The 20,251-nt window shown below is 37.3% G+C and overlaps 1 protein-coding gene across 6 annotated transcripts in view; it reads left to right on the top strand.

The window, feature by feature from the left end:
• Positions 1-19,251, top strand: part of KIF3A (kinesin family member 3A) — a 62,313-nt gene extending 43,062 nt beyond the window's left edge. For 3 of the 6 annotated variants that reach the window (XM_049116059.1, XM_049116057.1, XM_049116054.1), the window contains 8 exons: positions 1,029-1,185; positions 1,567-1,747; positions 2,507-2,617; positions 2,967-3,092; positions 5,822-5,875; positions 6,287-6,355; positions 6,954-7,078; positions 19,182-19,251. In XM_049116059.1, coding sequence (XP_048972016.1) covers positions 1,029-1,185; positions 1,567-1,747; positions 2,507-2,617; positions 2,967-3,092; positions 5,822-5,875; positions 6,287-6,355; positions 6,954-7,078; positions 19,182-19,236 — 878 coding nt within the window. In that variant the 3' untranslated portion in view covers positions 19,237-19,251. Of the gene's footprint in view, positions 1-1,028; positions 1,186-1,566; positions 1,748-2,506; positions 2,618-2,966; positions 3,093-5,821; positions 5,876-6,286; positions 6,356-6,953; positions 7,079-9,369; positions 12,628-19,181 lie in introns of those variants that run through there. The other 3 variants (XM_049116058.1, XM_049116055.1, XM_049116053.1) reach the window with 1 other exon arrangement.
• Positions 19,252-20,251: the final 1,000 nt, after the last annotated feature.

Raw genomic sequence — 20,251 nt, 5'->3', positions numbered from 1 at the left:
TGTTTCAAAGAAGTTGTATTACCAGAAATGAATATATTTGATTCATTTCATAACCAGTTTAATAACCTAGTTTTTTGATTTTCTGATTTTTCATTTTAATTTCATGATTTTGAAGTTTATCCAATAATCTTTTATTGAACATCTGTTGTGTGTATATGAAGCCCTCTATGAGGCATTATAGCCAAGATAATCCTTTGGAAGCTGTATTTCCAGCTCTATTATTTGGTAGTATTTCTACTTATATTTGATATTTGACATATTTAAAATGGCTTAGGTTTAAGATCCTGCGCTTGACATAATAACGAGCTATTTTAGTTGTTCATTTAAGACATGATGATAGATCATGGTAGATCAGCAACTGTAAAATGTCTGGTTATAAAATAACCATTTTATAATTAGTGTAGAACTTCATCCTTTAAAGTATACTATGAGATGAAATACTTCCAAGTAATTTTATTAGACATAAATTTTAGAAAAAGTGTGAAGATATATGTTAAAAACTTCCTATTATAAATTTTGCCTGACACTTTCATCCGTGCATTTTATGCCTACTTGTGACTTCTTTTCATTAATTTATTTTAACAAATTTTAGGAAGGTATTTTGGGAAACCACTTGATTTTGTACCTAGTTATCAGAAAAAAGTAAATAATCATACTGTGTTTTTGAACATATGTATTATTTGGGGACACATAGGTCTTTGGTTTTTTATTTACTTGGCTTTTTTTAAAATTTGGCTTTCTTTTATTAATCTTTCTTTCTCTTTTTTCCCCCTACATACCTGTTTTGCTTCTCTTTCACATATTTTTGTTTGTAGTTATCGCACAATTACACAAGTTTGTTTAGCAATTAGTGAAAAAGATATTCCAGGAACATAATAAATAGAAATAAAATATTCATTTGATTTCCTTATAATGTTGATATTTGATTTTGTATTACTGAGGAATGTATCTTTTATAATTGAAGATAATTTCTACAAATCTGAAAAATGTGCTCTAAAGTGATTATTGGAACTAAATAACTCATATAGGTAAAAAGAAAGTGTCCCCAGATAAGATGGTTGAAATGCAAGCAAAAATTGATGAGGAGAGAAAAGCACTTGAAACAAAGCTTGATATGGAAGAAGAAGAAAGAAACAAGGCTAGAGCTGAATTAGAGAAACGGGAGAAAGATCTTCTTAAGGCCCAGTGAGTAATACTTAATTGAGAGGGATTTGTGATTTAGATTTCTGGTATTTTTCTTAAGATGTATAAGCAAGAAAATTGAATCGTAATTGGCTTGATTTTTGTCTTCAGGATAGCTTTTTTGGATAGAAGGTTTTGTGGTATTTGTTCTATTTCTAAAAATTTGTTTTTATTACTTTGTCTCTAGGAGGAAAAATTATCAGTGATTTGGATGTTAGAGATTAAATCATAATACTACACTGTGATATAATTTGATAGAAATGTTACATGTTTATATCCCTCTTTTGAAATTTTGCATTGAAATACTTGTAAAGTTTTGGAAACTACTATTGGTAGATAGTAGATAATTGATGGATATTAAGTATTCTCATTTTTAATCAACAGACAAGAACATCAGTCTTTGCTAGAGAAATTATCTGCCCTGGAGAAGAAGGTAATTGTTGGTGGTGTTGATTTGTTGGCAAAAGCTGAGGAACAAGAGAAACTTCTTGAAGAATCTAATATGGAACTGGAAGAACGGAGGAAAAGAGCAGAGCAACTTCGCAAAGAACTTGAGGAAAAAGAGGTGAGTTTCTGGTTTTGGTTGACACTTTGCATTAGGTATTAACTTCTCTAATGAAAAGCTTTATATCCACTATCTTTAAGTATAGTGGGCACACGGTGTTACACTAGTTTCAGATGTACAACATGTCATGATTAAATGTCTCTCTTTGTTATTCTATGCCCATCATACATGTAGCTGCCATCTGTCACCTATGATCCTATGACAGTACCATTGACTGTGTTCACTATGCCGTACCTTTCATACCCATGAGTTACTCCATAGTTGAAGGCCTGTACCTCCCATTCCCCTTCACCCATTTTGCCTGTCTCACCCCGAACCCAGCCATCTGTTCTCTGTAGTGATGAGTTTCTGCTTTTTGTTTACTTTTGTACATTATTCTGTGTTTTAGATTGCACATATAAGTGAAATAATATGGTATTTGTCTTATATCTATAATCTTAATAAAATTTTAAAGCAGATCTGTGAATTGCTTTGAAAGATAATAGTTGTGAGACGCATGAGTGGCTCAGTGGTTGAGCATCTGCTCTCGGTTCAAGGCATGATCCGGGAGTCCTAGGATCAGGTCCCACATTGAGCTCCCTGCATGGAGCCTGCTTCTCCCTCTGCTTATGTCTATGCCTCTCTTTCTGTGTCTCTCATGAATAAATAAAATCTTTAAAAAAAAAAAGATAATTAGTTGCTAAACATTTTTATCATCTGTTAAATAACTTATGATTTAATGAAGAAAATAATTCTGAAGTTTATAAATTTTTGTCACAGCAAGAACGCTTGGATATTGAAGAAAAATATACCAGCTTGCAAGAGGAAGCACAGGGAAAAACCAAGAAATTAAAGAAAGTTTGGACTATGCTAATGGCTGCAAAATCAGAGGTTGGTCTCCTAGAAGTTACCTACAAATGTAGCTCTGAATTAAAAAAAATTTTTGAATAAATATGACTATGAATCTTAAAGAGATCACACTGTATGCTTACAATTTTAAAGAAAGAATATTTTCTCCTTTGTGTGCAATTTCAAATTTTAGCTGTTAAGTTATATTGTATATTTCCAACCTTAATAACATGGACATAGACAGTGATGGGCAGTGTCATTCTGTCCATTGTTTATGAAAGAACTGAGTAAGCTTTTACAGAGTTTCTTAAACCAGTGCCTATATCGGATGGGACTGTGTTATATTTAAAATCCTATTTTCCCTTAGTATTTTTATTGATTTTTCTGGTAGATGGCTGATCTCCAACAGGAGCATCAGAGGGAAATTGAAGGCCTACTGGAGAATATTCGACAACTTAGCCGGGAGCTCCGACTTCAGATGCTTATCATTGATAACTTTATACCTCAAGATTATCAGGTAAGAGAGAAGTTTTCTGCTCTAGATAGTACATCACTGGTTGGAGTGAAGAAATAAGGATTATAAATTCTAATTTAATTGGTGGTAAATATTTACATTTAAGTTGTTGACAGTAAAATTTTCTTGAACTAATGCCATCACATTTCACTTCAGCTATTAATTTTTCTTAATACTAAATTCTCTGTTTGAGTATATAAGTGTCTATATAAGAATTTCTCAGCCCTTTGCAGGAACCCAAATTTATGTAATTGCATTCAGAATCAAGATATAGGTCTTATTTATTCATTCAGTATAATTAATCCTATAAATAGAACAAACAGTACTCTTTTGCTAATTTTTCCTACCTGCTTATGGATACCAGTTGCGTGCATGTGTATGTGTGCTTTCATGTGGTGTAGTGTGGTAAATATGGTAAAATATACATAACATGTAATTTACCTTTTTTTTTCTGGAGATACCACTTACTGCAACATTATTTATAATAACAAAGACATGGAAACAACCTAAATGTAGACAATAGAAAGAGAAAATGTGCATACATGTAGTAGAATATGCTGTTTTGTTTTTTAAAAATTTTTAAAGATTTTTTTATTTATTCATGAGAGACAGAGAAGCAGAAACATAGGCAAAAAGAGAAGCAGGCTTCATGCAGGGAGCCCAATGCAGGACTCGATCCGGGACCCCAGGATCATTCCCTGGGCCGAAGGCAGACTCTCAACCACTGAGCCACCCAGGCATCCCAGAATATACTCATTTTTTTAAAAAAAGGGAAATTCTGCTATTTGCTACTACATGGATGAACTTTAAAGACATTATGCTGAAGGAAATAAATCAGACACAGAAGAACATATAAGCTATTGTCTTAAAAATAAAAAACAGTGAAACTCATAGAGGCAGAGGATAGAATGGTGGTTACCAAGGGCAGGGGGCAAAAAGAATCAGGGAGATGTTGGTTAAAGATTTTATAGTTTTTAAAAAAAAAAAAAAAAAAAAAGATTTTATAGTTTTACTTAAGGTGAATAAGCTTTAGAAATATATATACCATACTGTGTATAGTTAACAGTATTGTAATGTATGCTTAAAAGTTTCTTTTTATTTTATCTTATTTAAATTCAGTTAATTAACATATGGTGTATTATTAGTTTCAGAGGTAAAGTTCAGTGATTCATCAGTTGCGTATAACACACAGTGGTCATTATATCACGTGCCCTCCTTAATGCCCATCACCCAGTTACCCCATCCCCTACCCTCCTCCTCTATAGCAGCCCTGTTTGTTTCCTATAGTTGAGTGTTTCTTATTGTTTGTCTCCCAAAATTTACCTTTTTAAACAGTTTTTAAGAATATAGTTCAGGGGTGCCTAGGTGGCTCAGTCAGTTAAGCGTCCGACCCTTGATTTCACCTCAGGTCATGATCTCAGAGTTGTGAGGTCAAGCCCTGCATCTGGCTCTGTGCTCAGCAGGGAGTCTGCTTGATACTCTCTTTCTCCCTCTCCCCTTTCCTGCTCTCTCTCTCTCATACTCTCTCCCTCTCCACCTCTTTCCCTACCCCCTTTCTTTTTCCCTCTCCAAAATAAATAAATAAATTTTGGCAGAAGAAAAAGAATACGGTTCAGTGACATTAAGTACATTCACAGTGTTTTGCAATCATCACTGCCATCCATCTCCAGGTGGCTGCTGATTTTCAATTCTAGTATAACTTTAAAGTCAGCCTTTCTGTTTCTTTACTCAGTATTTCCATTTTTCTAGTACATTTTATTTGTTTTAAAAAATTTTAATTTGTTGGGGATCCCTAGGTGGCTCAGCAGTTTAGCGCCTGCCTTCGGCCCAGGGCGCGATCCTGGAGTCCTGGGATCGAGTCCCACGTCAGGCTCCCTACATGGAGCTTGCTTCTCCTTCTGCCTGTGTCTCTGCCTCTCTCTTTCTCTGTGTCTCTCATGAATAAATAAATAAAATCTTTAAAAAATTTTTTTTAATTTGTTGATTGACTAATTGATTTTATTTGTTTGACAGAAAGAGCACACACAAGCAGGGAGACACAGCAGAGAGAGAGGGAAAAGCAGGCTCCCTGCTGAATAGGGAGGGACTCAATCCCAGGACCTTGGGATCATGACCAGAGCTGAAGACAGACACTTAACTGACTGACCCACTCAGGCGCCCCTCTAGTACATTTTAGTACACCTTAACATACTGATTTTTAAAAAATTTTTGAGTCTATATAGCTTAAAGATTTTTTTTTGAAAATCGCTTTAATATTTTTTTTTCCTCTGGACTCGGGTGCTCAGAATTAATTATTGGTTTATGGTACATTTCCTTATTGGTCCTTGGATGACCTGCTTTTATTTAGTTGGTTAGTTTTTGGTTTGTTTGTTTGGGTTATTTTGTAATGAGCTTGTCATGAATAGCAAAAGCTAGTATCACCACAGTAACCTACTTCTAACCAAATGGTTTTCCTCTTCCCTCTTCCATCCCTTTGCCTCTTCCAACCCAAGGTAACCATAATCCTGAATCCCATGTTCTTCACTTGCTTTTTATATAAGAATATAGTTTACTTGCATTTACAAGTATTCTTTTAAAGTGTATTCTTTTTAAATGTATAAAAAAGTTATAATCCAATATGTGATGTTTTGAGGCAACTTCTTTTACTTAATAAGATTGTAGTTTTATGAATATTTTCCAGTATTTCAAATGTTACTAAACATTAACACTAGACCATGTTTGACTCTTTAAAGGAAATGATTGAAAACTATGTCCATTGGAATGAAGACATAGGAGAATGGCAGCTAGTGAGTATTACCTTCATCCTTTCATGAAATACTTATAGAGTGTTTCCTATAGACTGGGTCTGTGCTGGCTTTGGGGAGAGAAGGATGGTCCAGACAATGAATCAGATGAGAAGCCACTAGGGTGGATAAGATATTTTTCTAATTAACTATATTGTAGTTACTATATTAGTTACTACTAATATACTAATTAATTATATTATAGTTACTATAGTTCTATTATCTTGGAAATGGTGTAGTTTAGGCCTTCTTAGGACTGTATGACCTGTAGGTCCTTTTCTTTTCCAACATTCAAATTTTCAGAATGCTTTATGAGTGTAACATCAGTATATCTCATAGTAATTTGCCTTGTTTACAATATTAGTTGCTAATTAAGACATTTTTCCTCCCTCTTCTTTATTTTCCTTTTTTGAGAAATGTGTTGCTTACACAGGAAATAACATGAGGAAGCAGACTCCAGCTCCTGATAAAAAAGAGAAAGATGTGAGTGCTTTTTTTTTTTTTTGAACTACAGTTTCTTTATAGTAATGTGGGTCACTAAGTTGTGTTATCACTATGATATAAGTTAATCAGCTCTGCTGAAAAATAGGCCGATCTCCGAGAAGAGAAGCCTTTGGAGGGGTAATAGAGAACATTTCTACTCCCCTCAGTCATGAGAAAAAAAAAAAAAAAAAAAAGTCATGAGAGCAGGCTTAGGCTTTGCACCACAGGAGGGACATGGCGCTTCTTCAGAGCACACTTCACCACCTCTCTAGGCCGTGGGTTGATAGAGACCAGAATGGGTCTGTACTTCTCAAAGCTAATCCTAGACATAAGTCAGCAAGAGGAAGTAGCAGGTGTAGGGAAAAAAACAAGTGTTCCTTTCCTAGAAAGGAATTTATAGTATGTCAGGGCTTCTTATTTACCACCCTTTGGTGAATACATTTGAGATAAATGGCATTAAAAGATATCCTTACACATTTATTTGGTCTTGTGTCCTGCAGGTGTTTTCTAGGAGTTTATTCAGTATTTAAAATCTTCTCCTCAAATCTGGTTTAAATGCTTCCTATAAGAGTGTCTTTTGTTTGTTCCCTTTACTTAGCCCTTTGAAGTGGACCTTTCCCACGTGTATCTTGCCTACACTGAGGAGAGTCTCCGGCAGTCCTTGATGAAATTAGAGAGACCACGGACTTCTAAGGGGAAAGCAAGGCCAAAGACAGGGCGAAGGTAAGGCACTAGGAAATAAAAGGCAGTAAGATATTCTAATTAGACACATTGAGAGGAAATTTAGTTGACATAATAAATATTTTAGTTCTATTAAAAAGCTGCATTTTAGATGTATTTAAATAAATATCAGAGTCCTTATATAGTTATGATTTGAGTAAGTAAAAACTAAAGAATTAAGTCTTCGAACTTCTTTAGCCCCCCAGTAGAGTTTAATTTACTTTGTTCTATCCAAATGTATTAGAAGTCATCTATTATCTTAATTCCTTAATTCTTAACAGTAATTCTTCTATTGAAATGGTTCTTAATTTGCCTACTCAACTCCCAAAGTCTTGTATTTGCTGCCTTGCTTTTCTATCATAAACATTGCCCCAATAACCTTGACCTTCTCAGTCACCATTCTTTCCCTCTCCTTTGAGTGCTGGTTTTGACTGTTGAGTAGTCCATATATATCATATATAATAAGCCCAGGGAAATCAGGGCTGAAGCTTATTTTTTTCTTCTTTCCTTACATTACTATCCTGCTTATTTAAGTTGATTGTAATACATGGGCCTCCTGAAATGATAGGAAATAATAAGCTTGATTTTCCCCCTACTTTGAGTATGTAGACTTCTCAGTTACTTGTAAGATGAAGTTGTATGGTTTTACTATCTTTGTGTTACATAACATAGATGGTAACCTAACATTTTTAAATTTGGTATAGTTGAACTCAGGAATCAGTAGCATTTTAAAAGTGTACAAGTTTTTACCTTTTTTTTTTAAAATCGCATTTAGGTGCCAGTTGTTAAAAACTTTTCATATGTCAACAGAACCCATGTGTATAATACTTAGTGAATGAAGAAATCAAAGAAATACAAATCTCATTAGATCTTTCGTTTTCCCATCTTTAATAAAGATATTTTCCTTTTAACTCTGCAGTTAATAAGAAAAACTACAATGAAAAGTGATGATAAGTAGTAAGGCAGTTGGCCTTAGCCTAAGAAAAATAGGCAGTGGTTGGGACTGGGGCAAAGTGAAGAGTGGTCTGTCTGGATTAAGTGGCAACTACCCTGTTCCTAGTTAGTTTTGGGAATAAAGGGCCTATTGTTTCTGGATCTTCTCATTTCAGAGGAGGAGCTAGAAATCCAGATTATTTAAATGACATCTCATAGTTTTTAGTCACTTTCTTTTTTTTTAACTATTAGGACTTAAAAGAAACAATTTGATAAGGTATGTGAATAGAGTTTTCAGAATGCTCACTTAAAAAATACTTCTTTTTTAGTTTAACATAAAAAAAAAATTCATGGGCAGCCCTTGTGGCGCAGCAGTTTGGCACTGCCTGCAGCCCAGGGTATGATCCTGGAGACCGAGGATTGAGTCCCACGTCGGGGACTGCTTCTCCTTCTGCCTCTCTCTCTCTGTCTCTCTCTGTCTGTCTATGAATAAATAAAAATAAAATCTTTAAAAAAAAAATTCATTTGAGCCTACCTTAGATGAGCCAAACTTTTTTTTTTTTAGATGAGCCAAACTCTTACCATTAGCCTTCCAAACAATAGATGGCCATAAACATAGCTAAATATATACAATATAAAGTTTATTGATAATGCATTGTATTACCTGATAATGCTTAATGTGATATCCTCATTAAAAATTCATAATTCGGGGGATCCCTGGGTGGCTCAGCGGTTTAGCGCCTGCCTTTGGCCCAGGGCGCAATCCTGGAGTCCCGGGATCGAGTCCCATGTCAGGCTCCCGGCATGGAGCCTGCTTCTCCCTCCTCCTGTGTCTCTGCCTCCCTCTCTCTCTCTCTATGTCTATCATAAATAAATAAATCTTAAAAAAAAAAATTCAAAGTTAGGTGTGCCAAGCAAAGTTCCAGTGAACATAGTACATTCATGTAGCATTTCCATTGGTTCCTATACATTGTCTGTAAGTTGTTGCTTCAGATGATTTGTGTCTCTTTTTTTTTCACTGAACAAACCTATACCTTCAGCATGCCCCAGAGCAGATAATCAAGGGGTTCAAGTCTGAAGCCCACGTGGCCTGTCTAGTCCAATTTCAAAGTTTTCATCCACTCAATCCCTTACATTCTGGTGGTGGGATGGAGTGCCATGCTCTTGCATGTACTTTAGATGACTTCCCCTGGCCTAAAAAGGTGGGCTTTAATTGATCTCCTAACATGGTCAAACGTGTCAGACATTGGCCTGTTTCTAGACCTATGACCACCCTGTTTTACCTGCTACATAATGTAAAGTGTTTGCATTCAGTCTTCTAGAAAAGCATTCATGTTGTCTTTTTTCTCTTCTCCAAACAGAAAGCGTTCTGCAAAGCCTGAAACTGTAATTGACTCTTTACTTCAGTAAATGTTACAGATTTAAAGTCACAATAAAAATTAGTGATATTCTCATGTCTGGACAAAGTCTTTAATTAAAACACTGAAGACTATTCTGTAATTTCAAATAATGGAAGCTGTAATTCATGGAGTAAGACTGGAACTAATGACTTGCCTAATAAGTCTTAGCCAATATATATATATTAATGTCATATTGAAATTGTACAACTGATAATCCTTCAAATTGTTGTATTATGCTCCAGTTTATAATTGTGCAGGGAAGTTGGGGGAGCAGCTCTTACTATAAAGAGTTGCAGTTTAAATGTATACATAAATCTGCTAGTGATTTATTCAGCTACTGTATGATTAGGTAACTAGGTAGTCAGAATAGAAAACAAACAATGTATGTCCTCTTTTGCACACAGAAAGTAGCAGATCTCCTTGTCTTGTTGTTGTGCTGTCATATATGAATGTATGGGCTACATATATAAGAAATTATTTGATCTTAACACCTGCCTGGTCTGTTTAAAAATAATCTAATTTTTACACTAACATTCATTGCATTTTAAGTATAAAATGACTCATCTTACTGATCTTTTGAGAATTTTATAATTCAGCCGTCAACTCTTAGAAGTATACATGTTTAAAATACAAAAGTTGGAAATATGTTTCTTCTAGACTTCTCATGACCTTTTTTGCCACTTCAAGTCAAAATGCACTTTTTTTGTTATGGTTTAGTGTTCTTTTGAAGCATTGAATTTGTACATAGATATAAAGGAGTCACAGTTGCAGAAAATTAAGAAGCTAATACTGGTCTCTGATCTTTGCCCATATATGTATATTTTCTAAAATTCACTTTGAAGTATAACTAGTGGATACTTTTCTGTGTCTGAGTTCTAAATTGTGTTGGAAATTGCTCTGTATTTCCCAAATGAGAAAGGTCTCCATTTTCCACAAAATGCAACCAAAGCAGAAAACACTGTTTTATTTTTATTCATATTTTATTAAAAAAATTCTTCCCTCAATTTCTTTTATTTACAACTTTCAGATCATATTCCTCTAAAACTAAAAAAAATATGGTAAAATAAATTGTAATAGTTAGAATTGTTCTTATGTTGGCTGCTTACAAAATTTTAAATTTTTTGTAAGTTATGGTACTTCTAAACCACTTAATATACCTTCTGTGAGTTTTACAATTGTATAATCAGCCCTGAAGTCCATTGGTTGCAAGTTTGAGACTTCATAAATAAGTATTTACTAAGTGAACAGTATTTTAATAAGTTTGGTTAAATATTGGTTTGTAGTTACAAAGCTGTGTGTAGAGTGGGGGTGAGCAAAGGTGGCATACTTGTAAGTTGGTGGTAATAATGTGTCCCTAAATTTAAAGTACATTCCGGAGGTGGTGTACTAAATGTCCTGTGTATAGTGAATATTTTCTAGGTAATAAGAATTGCATTTAACTAGCAGCATTTTTTTTTTCTAATGTGTAAGATAGAGGTTTATGACTTCTACGGGGCATTGTTTAGGTACTGTGAAGACTAGAGGTGAATTTGTGTCTTGTGAAAGCTTTGTGTGTACAGAATATCTTGGCAATTGCAGTTGCACATTTAACTGTTAGTAATTGCTCTAGAGAAATCTTAATTTTACCAGTGGAAACAAAAGATGCATATTTCTTTTTAAAAGTCCTTATGTCTAGCCTCTAACCACCCAGTTAATAGGAAAGGAATAACTTTATTTTTTATTTATTTTATTTTATTTTTATACTTGAGCATAGTTGACATGGTGTCACATTAGTTTCAGGTGTACAACATAGTGATTGAACTGCTCTGTTATGCTGTGCTCACCACAAGGGTGGCTACCATGTGTCACCGTAACAGCGCTCTTACAGATATTATTGACTATATTCCCTTTGCTGTGGGAAAGGAATAACTTTTGCATTAAGCTTTAAAACATAGGACATTTAAGCCAGTATGTTAGATTTATTTTTCTATTCCACTTCCGCTGCAATAACAAAAAGAAATCTGTAAAAACTCAAAACATTGAAGAATTTACAAAACAGACCACTTTAGCAGTTTTTTTTTTAAAGGGTTTACACTAGAACTGATTATACCAGATGTACATTAGATACTCATTTTATGAAATACCAAAATCATATATTCGAGCCAGGCTTGAATATCCATATGAAAACGTGGGATACTGACTTTAGAGCTATTCATTTAGCTTTAATCATAGCAATTCTGTGGTTTCTTCACATGTACTATGTCTTTGTCCAAGAAATGAAATGTTATGTGACTTCAGTGTTAATTTCATTAAAGAATATAGATGAAGAAACCTGCTCATTATTGGAAATATAAATAGGCAAAATTAAAATGAGTGTCACATATAAATAGGTTGTTGAGTAGATATTTTCCTTTAATTTAAAAAAGTAATGTTTATTTATTAAAAGGAGCCTTGGTAGTATGTTAATTGTTTGTGGTAGCTTCTTTAATAAACCCTGTTTTAAAACCTCAATTATCCATACTAATAATTAGGATATTAAAATATACTAGCAGCCCCCCCCATTTTCATTTAGATTCTTGTAAAATATAAGCCTAATCAAGGTATGGGGGTGGCCTGCATCTTTGTGTTTGTCTGGCAAGTAGAGTCCATTTGACAAGGTATGTCTTCTTTTTTTTCTGGGGAAACAGGACCTTTTTTTGCAGCAAGAAATTTAAGGGTACTTTAGGGGAGAGGGCATTGCTACTTCATCTGTAACATGTTTCTAAAATTATGGTTATGGATTTTGAGTGGTTTTTGTTTTCAGTCTTTTAAAAATATCTTTCCCCTTAACTCTTAAATTAAGGGAAATCCCTCTCTTTCCTACAGGGCTGTGAATTAAGGAATGGGTAGAGTTTACATTTAAGCACGCCAGTGTCTGCCCAATTTCTTAACGTATACATTTGTTTTTCTTTTCACTTATTCTTTGTTCTTAAAATGCTAGAAGAAAACCTAGATCTTCCTAGTGCCTTTGAACCAATACTGCAGTTTGATTAATTTAAATCATTAATAACTTCAGTAGGATTACTACAGACTGTATACTGGCCAAAATTGCAAATCTTACAGTGAGTTTGTTGCATTAATTTCAAAAGCCACACCTTCATTGTATTTCATGTATAAATTATATTTGTTCAAATGTATATATTGATATTGTATGTATACATGCAGCATGGTTGAGTTAGAAATAAAAATCTTTATCTAATACCTATAGTGGTGGTCTGTTTTTTTCCTGAACTATCTTGTGTTTATGTGCATCTTGATACTAATGGGCATGATACTTTACGCTTGGCATTGTAATTTTGTATGGTTTAAAGAACCCAGTGCATCTTTAAACAAATCATTATGAAACAAACCCGGGAGAAAGGTTTTAAAATGTGCTTCTTCTAATTGATAACATGTATTTTCGGGGCCCCTGGGTGGCTCACTTGGTTAAGCATTCTGCTCTTGATTTCGGCTCAGGTCATGATCTCAGGGTCCTGGGATTGAGCCCTTTGTTGGGCTCTGTGCTGGGCATGGAGCTTGCTTGAGATTCTCTTTCCCTCTCCTTCTGCCCCCACCCCTCACCACCCCATGCGCTCTCTTTCTCTCTTTTTTTTTTTTTTAATTTTTATTTATTTATGATAGGCACACAGTGAGAGAGAGAGAGAGGCAGAGACACAGGAGGAGGGAGAAGCAGGCTCCATGCACCAGGAGCCCAACGTGGGATTCGATCCCGGGTCTCCAGGATCGCGCCCTGGGCCAAAGGCAGGCGCCAAACCGCTGTGCCACCCAGGGATCCCCCTCTTTCTCTCTTAAAATTATTTTCACCAATTTTTTTTAAGCTTATACTCATTTATTCGTGAGAGACAAATACAGGCAGAGACATAGGCAGAGGTTAGAAGCAGGTTCCCTATGGGGAGCCTGATGCGAGACTTGATCCCAGGCAGGACCCTGGGATCATGCCCTGAGCGAAAGGCAAGGCACTCAGCCACTGAGCAACCCAGGCGTCCCTCACCAAAAATATTTTTATCCAAATTTTACTATCCTTTTTTACTAGGTGTTTGAGAACAGAAACTTAAAGAGCTGTATATGTGAAATGTATCTGACTAGAAGGTGAAAGGAGACATTTCTTAGTGCAAAAGTACTGTGATCTCTTTCAAAAACTTTTTTTTTTTTAAAGATTTTATTTATTTATTCATGATAGAGAGAGAGAGAGAGAAGCAGAGACACAGGCAGAGGGAGAAGCAGGCTCCATGCACCGGGAGCCCGATGTGGGATTCGATCCCGGGTCTCCAGGATCGTGCCCTGGGCCAAAGACAGGCACTAAACTGCTGCGCCACCCAAGGATCCCTCTTTCAAAAACTTTTAATGAGTTTAATGTATCTGCAAAACAAAACATTGCTTGGATTATTGTTAATCATATATTCCTATAACAAACATTTATTGATTAGCAGGCACCGTGCTGGGCGCCGTGCTGAGTGGCCTGGCCTTAAGAAACTCACAGCCAGCACTGAGAAGTTTTGATTTGTCAGCAGGTCTCAGAGGACTTAAATGTGCTTTCTGCATAGGATAAGAGACTCCTCTGGCCCTTTCAGGACTTGCTGTCTTCTTTTTCCCCACTGCTAACTTAGGTCACACTCCTACATTGTGTAGAACATGAAAACAAGATGAAAGGCCTGCCATGGCCTAAGCAAGATAATAAATAGTTCCGCCTTCGCATCCTCTCCGCATCCTCCTAGTTGAGTTTTTGGAGCTCTGACACTTTCACCAAGCCCTGGCACTAAGGCTTGCCCTCAGGAAACACTACAGCCTGTGTTATCAGGATGCTGCTGAGGACATTGTCCTTATGAAGACCCTTGAGAGACTCTCTTACAACCAAGTACAAAAACAAAGCAAAAAATACAGCCAAAGACCAGCCTAGGGAACCACAGCTAGCCGGTGCCTGCTGCCTGCGGGAGCAGTTATTATATTTCTGAAGCCACAGCCTAAACTTCAAGGGAGCTAGAGGAGCCTCTAAACACATTTGTTACAACAGTAGCTAAATGTCTCATTCTTAGGCTGTTTCATTTGCAAAGCAAATCAGGTCTTCAGTCCTCCTTCGGAAGTTGAACAAATGTGTGGGAAAATGATTATGAAGAGGCTACTTCAAAAAGAACCTGTTTCCTCTCAGCATTTATCTGGGCTTCCTGTGACCCAATCTTCAAGTTACTTTTATCAACGTTATCAGAACATCACTTTGTCTTACCCAAACACGTTTATGGCTCTGACTAAAGAATATGACAGATCACACATTCTTCCACACCTGCTCCCCTCCCCCACCCCTTGTCAGAGGGCTGGGGAAATTTTAGTTTTTAATCAAAGGCTTTATTTCTCCAGTGGTACAAAAGAATTTAACTGGGACTTTACAACTGCATAAAATATTTCTCAGAGTTGATAGTAATCTTAGTGAGAGGATATTGCCTAACTCGACCTAAAAGTACCAGAGTCATTACAGAAATATTATGTTGAACTTGATTTCTAACTCCATCATGAATTGTGCCACTCCGTCACTGGTGCCTTCTGTATTGACTGTGTGCCTACACCCTACTGAGTAGAAGGTCTTTGTGATGCTCACAGCCTCCCTCAGGAGGGAGAAGTGACTGTGGAAATGAGAATGCCAGCGCAGCACGTTGAGGGCTGTAATTCAGTAGTGTGAATGGTGAGCTGCCAGGCCCGGTGTTCTTCCCCAGCAGCTAAGATGGTACATAGCACTTGTCTACCTGACCACAAGGTCAGAAGAGGCTTCTTCCCAGGGAAAGTGCTGTTGGAAATGTTGCAGCAAGTCGGATAAAGTGTCTTGGGCAGCAGGAGTAACATGAATTTGGATGCAGTGTGTACTGATAGGATATGGGACGAAGGGCAGAAGGCATCGGGACAGGTGAGCCAGAAAAGGGAAGCGATAGGCCAGGACCCTATTGTGAAATTGTGTCCTGTAAGGAATGGGAAGCCTTCCTTTAATGGGATTTAAAGTGGGTCCCTCACATCATTTGTGTTTTAGAGAAACAACATACAGAAAGGTGAAGGAGTAGCTAGTTGGGAGCTGGGAGAGCAGATGGTGTGCACACCTGGATCCTGGAAGCTCAAGTGGTCCCAAGCCAAAGGAGCCAAGAGCCCTGGCTTAGCTAGCTAGCTCCCTTGTTCTCTTTACTCGTGTTGCCTATCAGGTACCCAGGTGTGCGGCCAGTGCACCAAACATCAGAACGTAATGGTGTTTGGTTAAACACTGGCTAATAGGAAATAAAGAGCAGACGGCTGAGAGCCTGGAGTGCAGCTAAAAGGAGTTTTGGGAAGGATGGATCAGAAGAGCTGTACTGTGGAGAGCTGAGGAGAAAATATCTGAGTGCTCAGGACGAACTCAGTTTGGGAAACGCTGGGCATGGCAGCAAATTAGATTTTAATTCTCTACCTGGGCATGGAACTCCAACAAGCTGATAACTTGGACCAGGGAATCAGCCCTGGGAGCAGAGAAAGTGCATGCCTTGCTCTCAGTGGAAGCTGGTAGGAACGGAGAGGCTAACTTGAATGCTGATAGGCAGGATGTACTGTGCTACATGAGGAAGGTGTACGCTGCCCTCTGTGCTGAAATTCCCCATTCTCAGATGATTTGAGCACTCCAAGAGGCCCACCAAGATGATATGTGGGAGAGAGTGGGAAAAGACAGGGTAGGATAACTGGCATGGACCAACCTACAGCAACAAGAGCACCCCTGGTGCATCCCTAACTGGGGCCCAAGAGTGCTTTCATGAAAGACATTCAACCATAGATTTGAGTGAAACGTATTTTGTTCATTTATTCAATAAGTATTTCTTAGCTTCTAATGCCAGAGATACAATACATTTGGAGGCAAGAGGTGGCGATAGCTGATGGCAAAGGGGGAGTGGTTCAGACTTCATTATGTCACTTGGTCCACAGAGGCGCGTACCCTGAAGCACGGCTGTGGCTAAGTTTCCTAAGTGAATGTGCTTAAATGGCAGCTGTCTCACCTTTCACTTAATCCCCATTTCTTACTCTTTTAATGTGTGTCCTCAGTTCATGTGGTCACGCTCTCTCGGTAAACTCAAGGGCTTATTATTGGGTGTTTCCATGCAGAGCCCAGAACCACCCGTCCGGAAGTAAATAGACCTGTTAGTTGCATCTTAACCATCGAAACTAAGCCTGTGACAGACCAGCCTGGAGCCCGCATGTCCTTCCGATGGCCCCTTATAACCCTTTCTTCCCAACAATCTTTCCTTTTACCATCCTGGCCCCGTACACAAATATAACCCACAACTCATATCCTGTGGCAGACTACAGCTCACATTAGCCATTGAATGCAAATGAGTCTCAATCAAAGAAGAAAGGAAACTAAAGTTTTCAGTGTGGCCTTAGAAGGCTCCATGACTCTCTTAGTTACTTGCTGCCCTTGGCATGCTGGTATTTTATGTGGGCAGGGTGAAACTGGCTGTGGTCAGGGTGAGACTTTAAGCTTTTGATTTGTTCCCTTATTTTGAGAGGGTTAAAAAGATGTTACATGTTTTGGTATAATTTTAGTACTAGTATTAATTTTTGTCACATATGTGTAAGCGAGGATGAAACGCGAGTGCTCATTCACTGTTACTACATCCATAGTCTTGCAGAAAACTTGGCTTCAAAGGGCAAGTTTCAACAACTTGCCACTGTTTTTGTTTACTCTCCTACTTAAAATAATAGCTTTATTAAGATATATACTGAAACTATACTAATATACTATCAAATCTGTCTTTCTAAAGTATACAATTCAGTGGTTTTTAGTATATTCACAGTTACACAGCTGTCATCTCTATCTAATATGAGAACATTTTCCTCTCTCCTAAAGGAAGCCCTGTGTCCATTAGGAGTCACTCCCTAGTCTTCTATCCCCTCAGCCCCTGGCAACTGGCATTCTACTTTTACCTCAATTTTTTTCCTCCAAATTTTTATTTAAATTCTAGTTAATATATAGCATAATACCGGTTCCAGGAGTACAATTTTAGTGATTCATCACTTATAGCACCCAGTACTTATCACAAGTGCTGTCAATACCTATCACCCCTCTAGCCTACCTCTTGCTTCCCTCCCTCCATCAACCCTCAATTTGTTCTCTACAGTTAAGAGTCTCTTAACATTTACTTCCCTCTTTTTTTCCCCTTCCCTTATGTTCATCTGTTATGCTTTCTAAATTCCACATATGAGTGAGACCATTTGGTATTTTTCTTTCTCAGACTGACTTATTTTGGTAGCTCCAACCATATCATTGCAAATGGCAAGATTTCATCTTTTTGATGGCTGAATAGGATTCCAGTGTGTGTGTGTCTTCTTTACCCACTCTTCAGTCAACAGACACTTGGGCTCTTCCTGTAGTTTGGCTGTTGTTGATCTACTTTTGATTTGCCACTTCTGGATGTTTCATATAAATGGAATCATGTAGCCTTTTGTATCTGTCTTCTTTCACTTACCCTAGTGTTTCTAAGGTTCATCCATATTGTAGCGTGTATTGATACTTCATTTGTTTTTATTGCCAAGTAGCATTTTGTTGCATGGGAATACCACACTTTCTTTCATCAGTTGATTGACATTTGGGATGTTTCTACCTTTTAGCTATTATGGATAATGCTGTGATGAACATTGGTGGAGAGATTTTTGTGTGGACGTAAGTTTTCAGTTTTCTTGGGTAGATACTTAACATGGAAAGCCAACAGTCTTCTGTCTTGCTTTCACTGATCCTTATTCCAAGACCCATTCCCAACAAACCACCCTCCCTTTTGTTTGTAATATTTATGGTTTTGCTACTAGCTATAGTTTGCTACTCTACTACTAGCATAGTTCCACAGATTTCTCAGTCACTCACTATGGGATTTTTTCCCCACTGTTTGTTATGAAAACTTATAAATGTGTATAAAAGCACAGTAGTATAATTAGCTCCAATGTACCCCATCCCCAGCTGCAACAGTCATCATCTAGTGACCACCCCTGCCAACTGGTTTTTGATTTTCCAACCTTGGATATTGTGTGTTAATTTCTGTATTGAAAAGTGAGGGTTCACTTCATTTGTACTACCCCTTCCACATTTTTTATAGTGAATTTATTTTCAGATCTTGTATTACCTGTGCAAATTTGAATACTTAAATCTCTTGTTCTTATTCCATCATCTTTAGACAATATTGTTCAACTAATCCCTTCCCCAAGTGAGCTACCTTTCTTTCCTTCTGCTTTTACCTATCAACCATTTCCAGTTGTATCTTTTGTGTCATTAGGTTGATAGCATTTAGTCTGTTCTATAATTACAGTTAAATTGTGCTTTGTCTGGTGGTTGGTCCTAAGACTTAAAAATCAAGGGAATTTACACTATCAGGACTTTATTTTTTTTGTTTTGTTTTTATTGACATTCGATTTGCCAACATACAGTATAACACCTAGTGCTCATCCGTCAAGTGCCCTCCTTAGTGCCCATGACCCAGTTACCCCATCCCTCTTCCCGCCTCCCCTTCCGCAACCCTTTGTTCGTTTTCCAGACTTAGGAGTCTCTCATTGTTTATCTGGACTTTAAATGTTGTTCAGTGCAGAGCCATGTAGTGTGCTGGAGCTCCATTTTCCCATCTTAGACTCAGTGTGACAACCGTGTGCCAGTGGGAGAGGAATGTTTTCAGCATTCAGTTAACACCTTTTTATATTAAATTTTATATTAAATTTAATTTTGAATTCATTTAATTTTTAAATATTTTATTTATTTATTTATTTGACAGCTCGAGCAGAGGGAGCAGCAAGAAGAGGGAGAGGGAGAAGCAGCCTCTGTGCTGACCAGGGAGTCTGATGCAGGGATCAATCCCAGTACCCTGGGGTCATGACCTGAGCTGAAGGCAGATGCTTAACCAACTGAGCCTCTCAAAGTGCCCCAATGCCTTTTTTCATTCAACATTAGTTGGTAGGTAGTAGTACTCATGGACCCACTCTGCAAGCTCTCCTATCATGTACATCTTGCATGGCCTTGTAGTCTTTAATCATTTTGTACATTATGTCCTGCTCTGGAAAGGGAACTCCTTGAGAGGGGAATGATTTTTCTTCTTTTACTTCTATACCAATTTTAGTCTCTTAGTAAATTAAATTGGTTTCCCCAAAAGTTGTCAAGTAAATATAGCCAATGCCATTGAAGTGACACTGTGCTGTTAGAGTCTATATATATTTTATTTTATTATGTTATAAATATATAAATATTTTTAAAATAAAGCTATTTAAAAACTCATAAATTAAAATATTCAGCTTCAATGCCTGTAGTATTTCTTCTGCATGATCACTTTTAGCCTTTCCAAGAAGTCTTTCAGTGTACTCTTCTTGATTTCATTCATAGAACAGGTCTGCAAAAAAAAAACCCAAAACATTTCATTAGCTTGCATTGCTAGATCACTGAGTCAGGCCTCCTCTGGCACTTGTCACCTGAACAATTCTTTCCAACCAAGGCCTTCAGTCTAGTTTGCATGAGAATCTGTCTCTGCCAGTAGGCCAGCATGGTTTCCTGGTCTTCTGTACATTCTAATATTCTAATTCTATGCTTCTAGAATTGGTCACTGTACCATCACTAACCGTGTACCGTTAGGGGGTGCCGCAGACTCCGGAAAGGTATGTCACAGCTAGGTACTGTTCAGGGCTATAACATGAGGTGTAGGGCCTTTTGCATGTCTGCCTGGACTGCTGAGAGAGAGATTCATTTCCTTTGCCCTCCTGCCCGTAAACAGCAACACTCCAGCTTGACAGCACCTCAGGTGGAAAGGATTCCAGGTACCTACCCCAGGTCACTGCTTCAGTTTGAACCTCAGCT

Source organism: Canis lupus, chromosome 11 (genome assembly GCF_003254725.2).
Source record: "Canis lupus dingo isolate Sandy chromosome 11, ASM325472v2, whole genome shotgun sequence".
NCBI classification, from domain to species: Eukaryota; Metazoa; Chordata; class Mammalia; order Carnivora; family Canidae; genus Canis; species Canis lupus.
The sequence above is the reverse complement of the archived record's forward strand: the minus strand, read 5'-3'. Positions and strand labels throughout refer to the sequence as shown.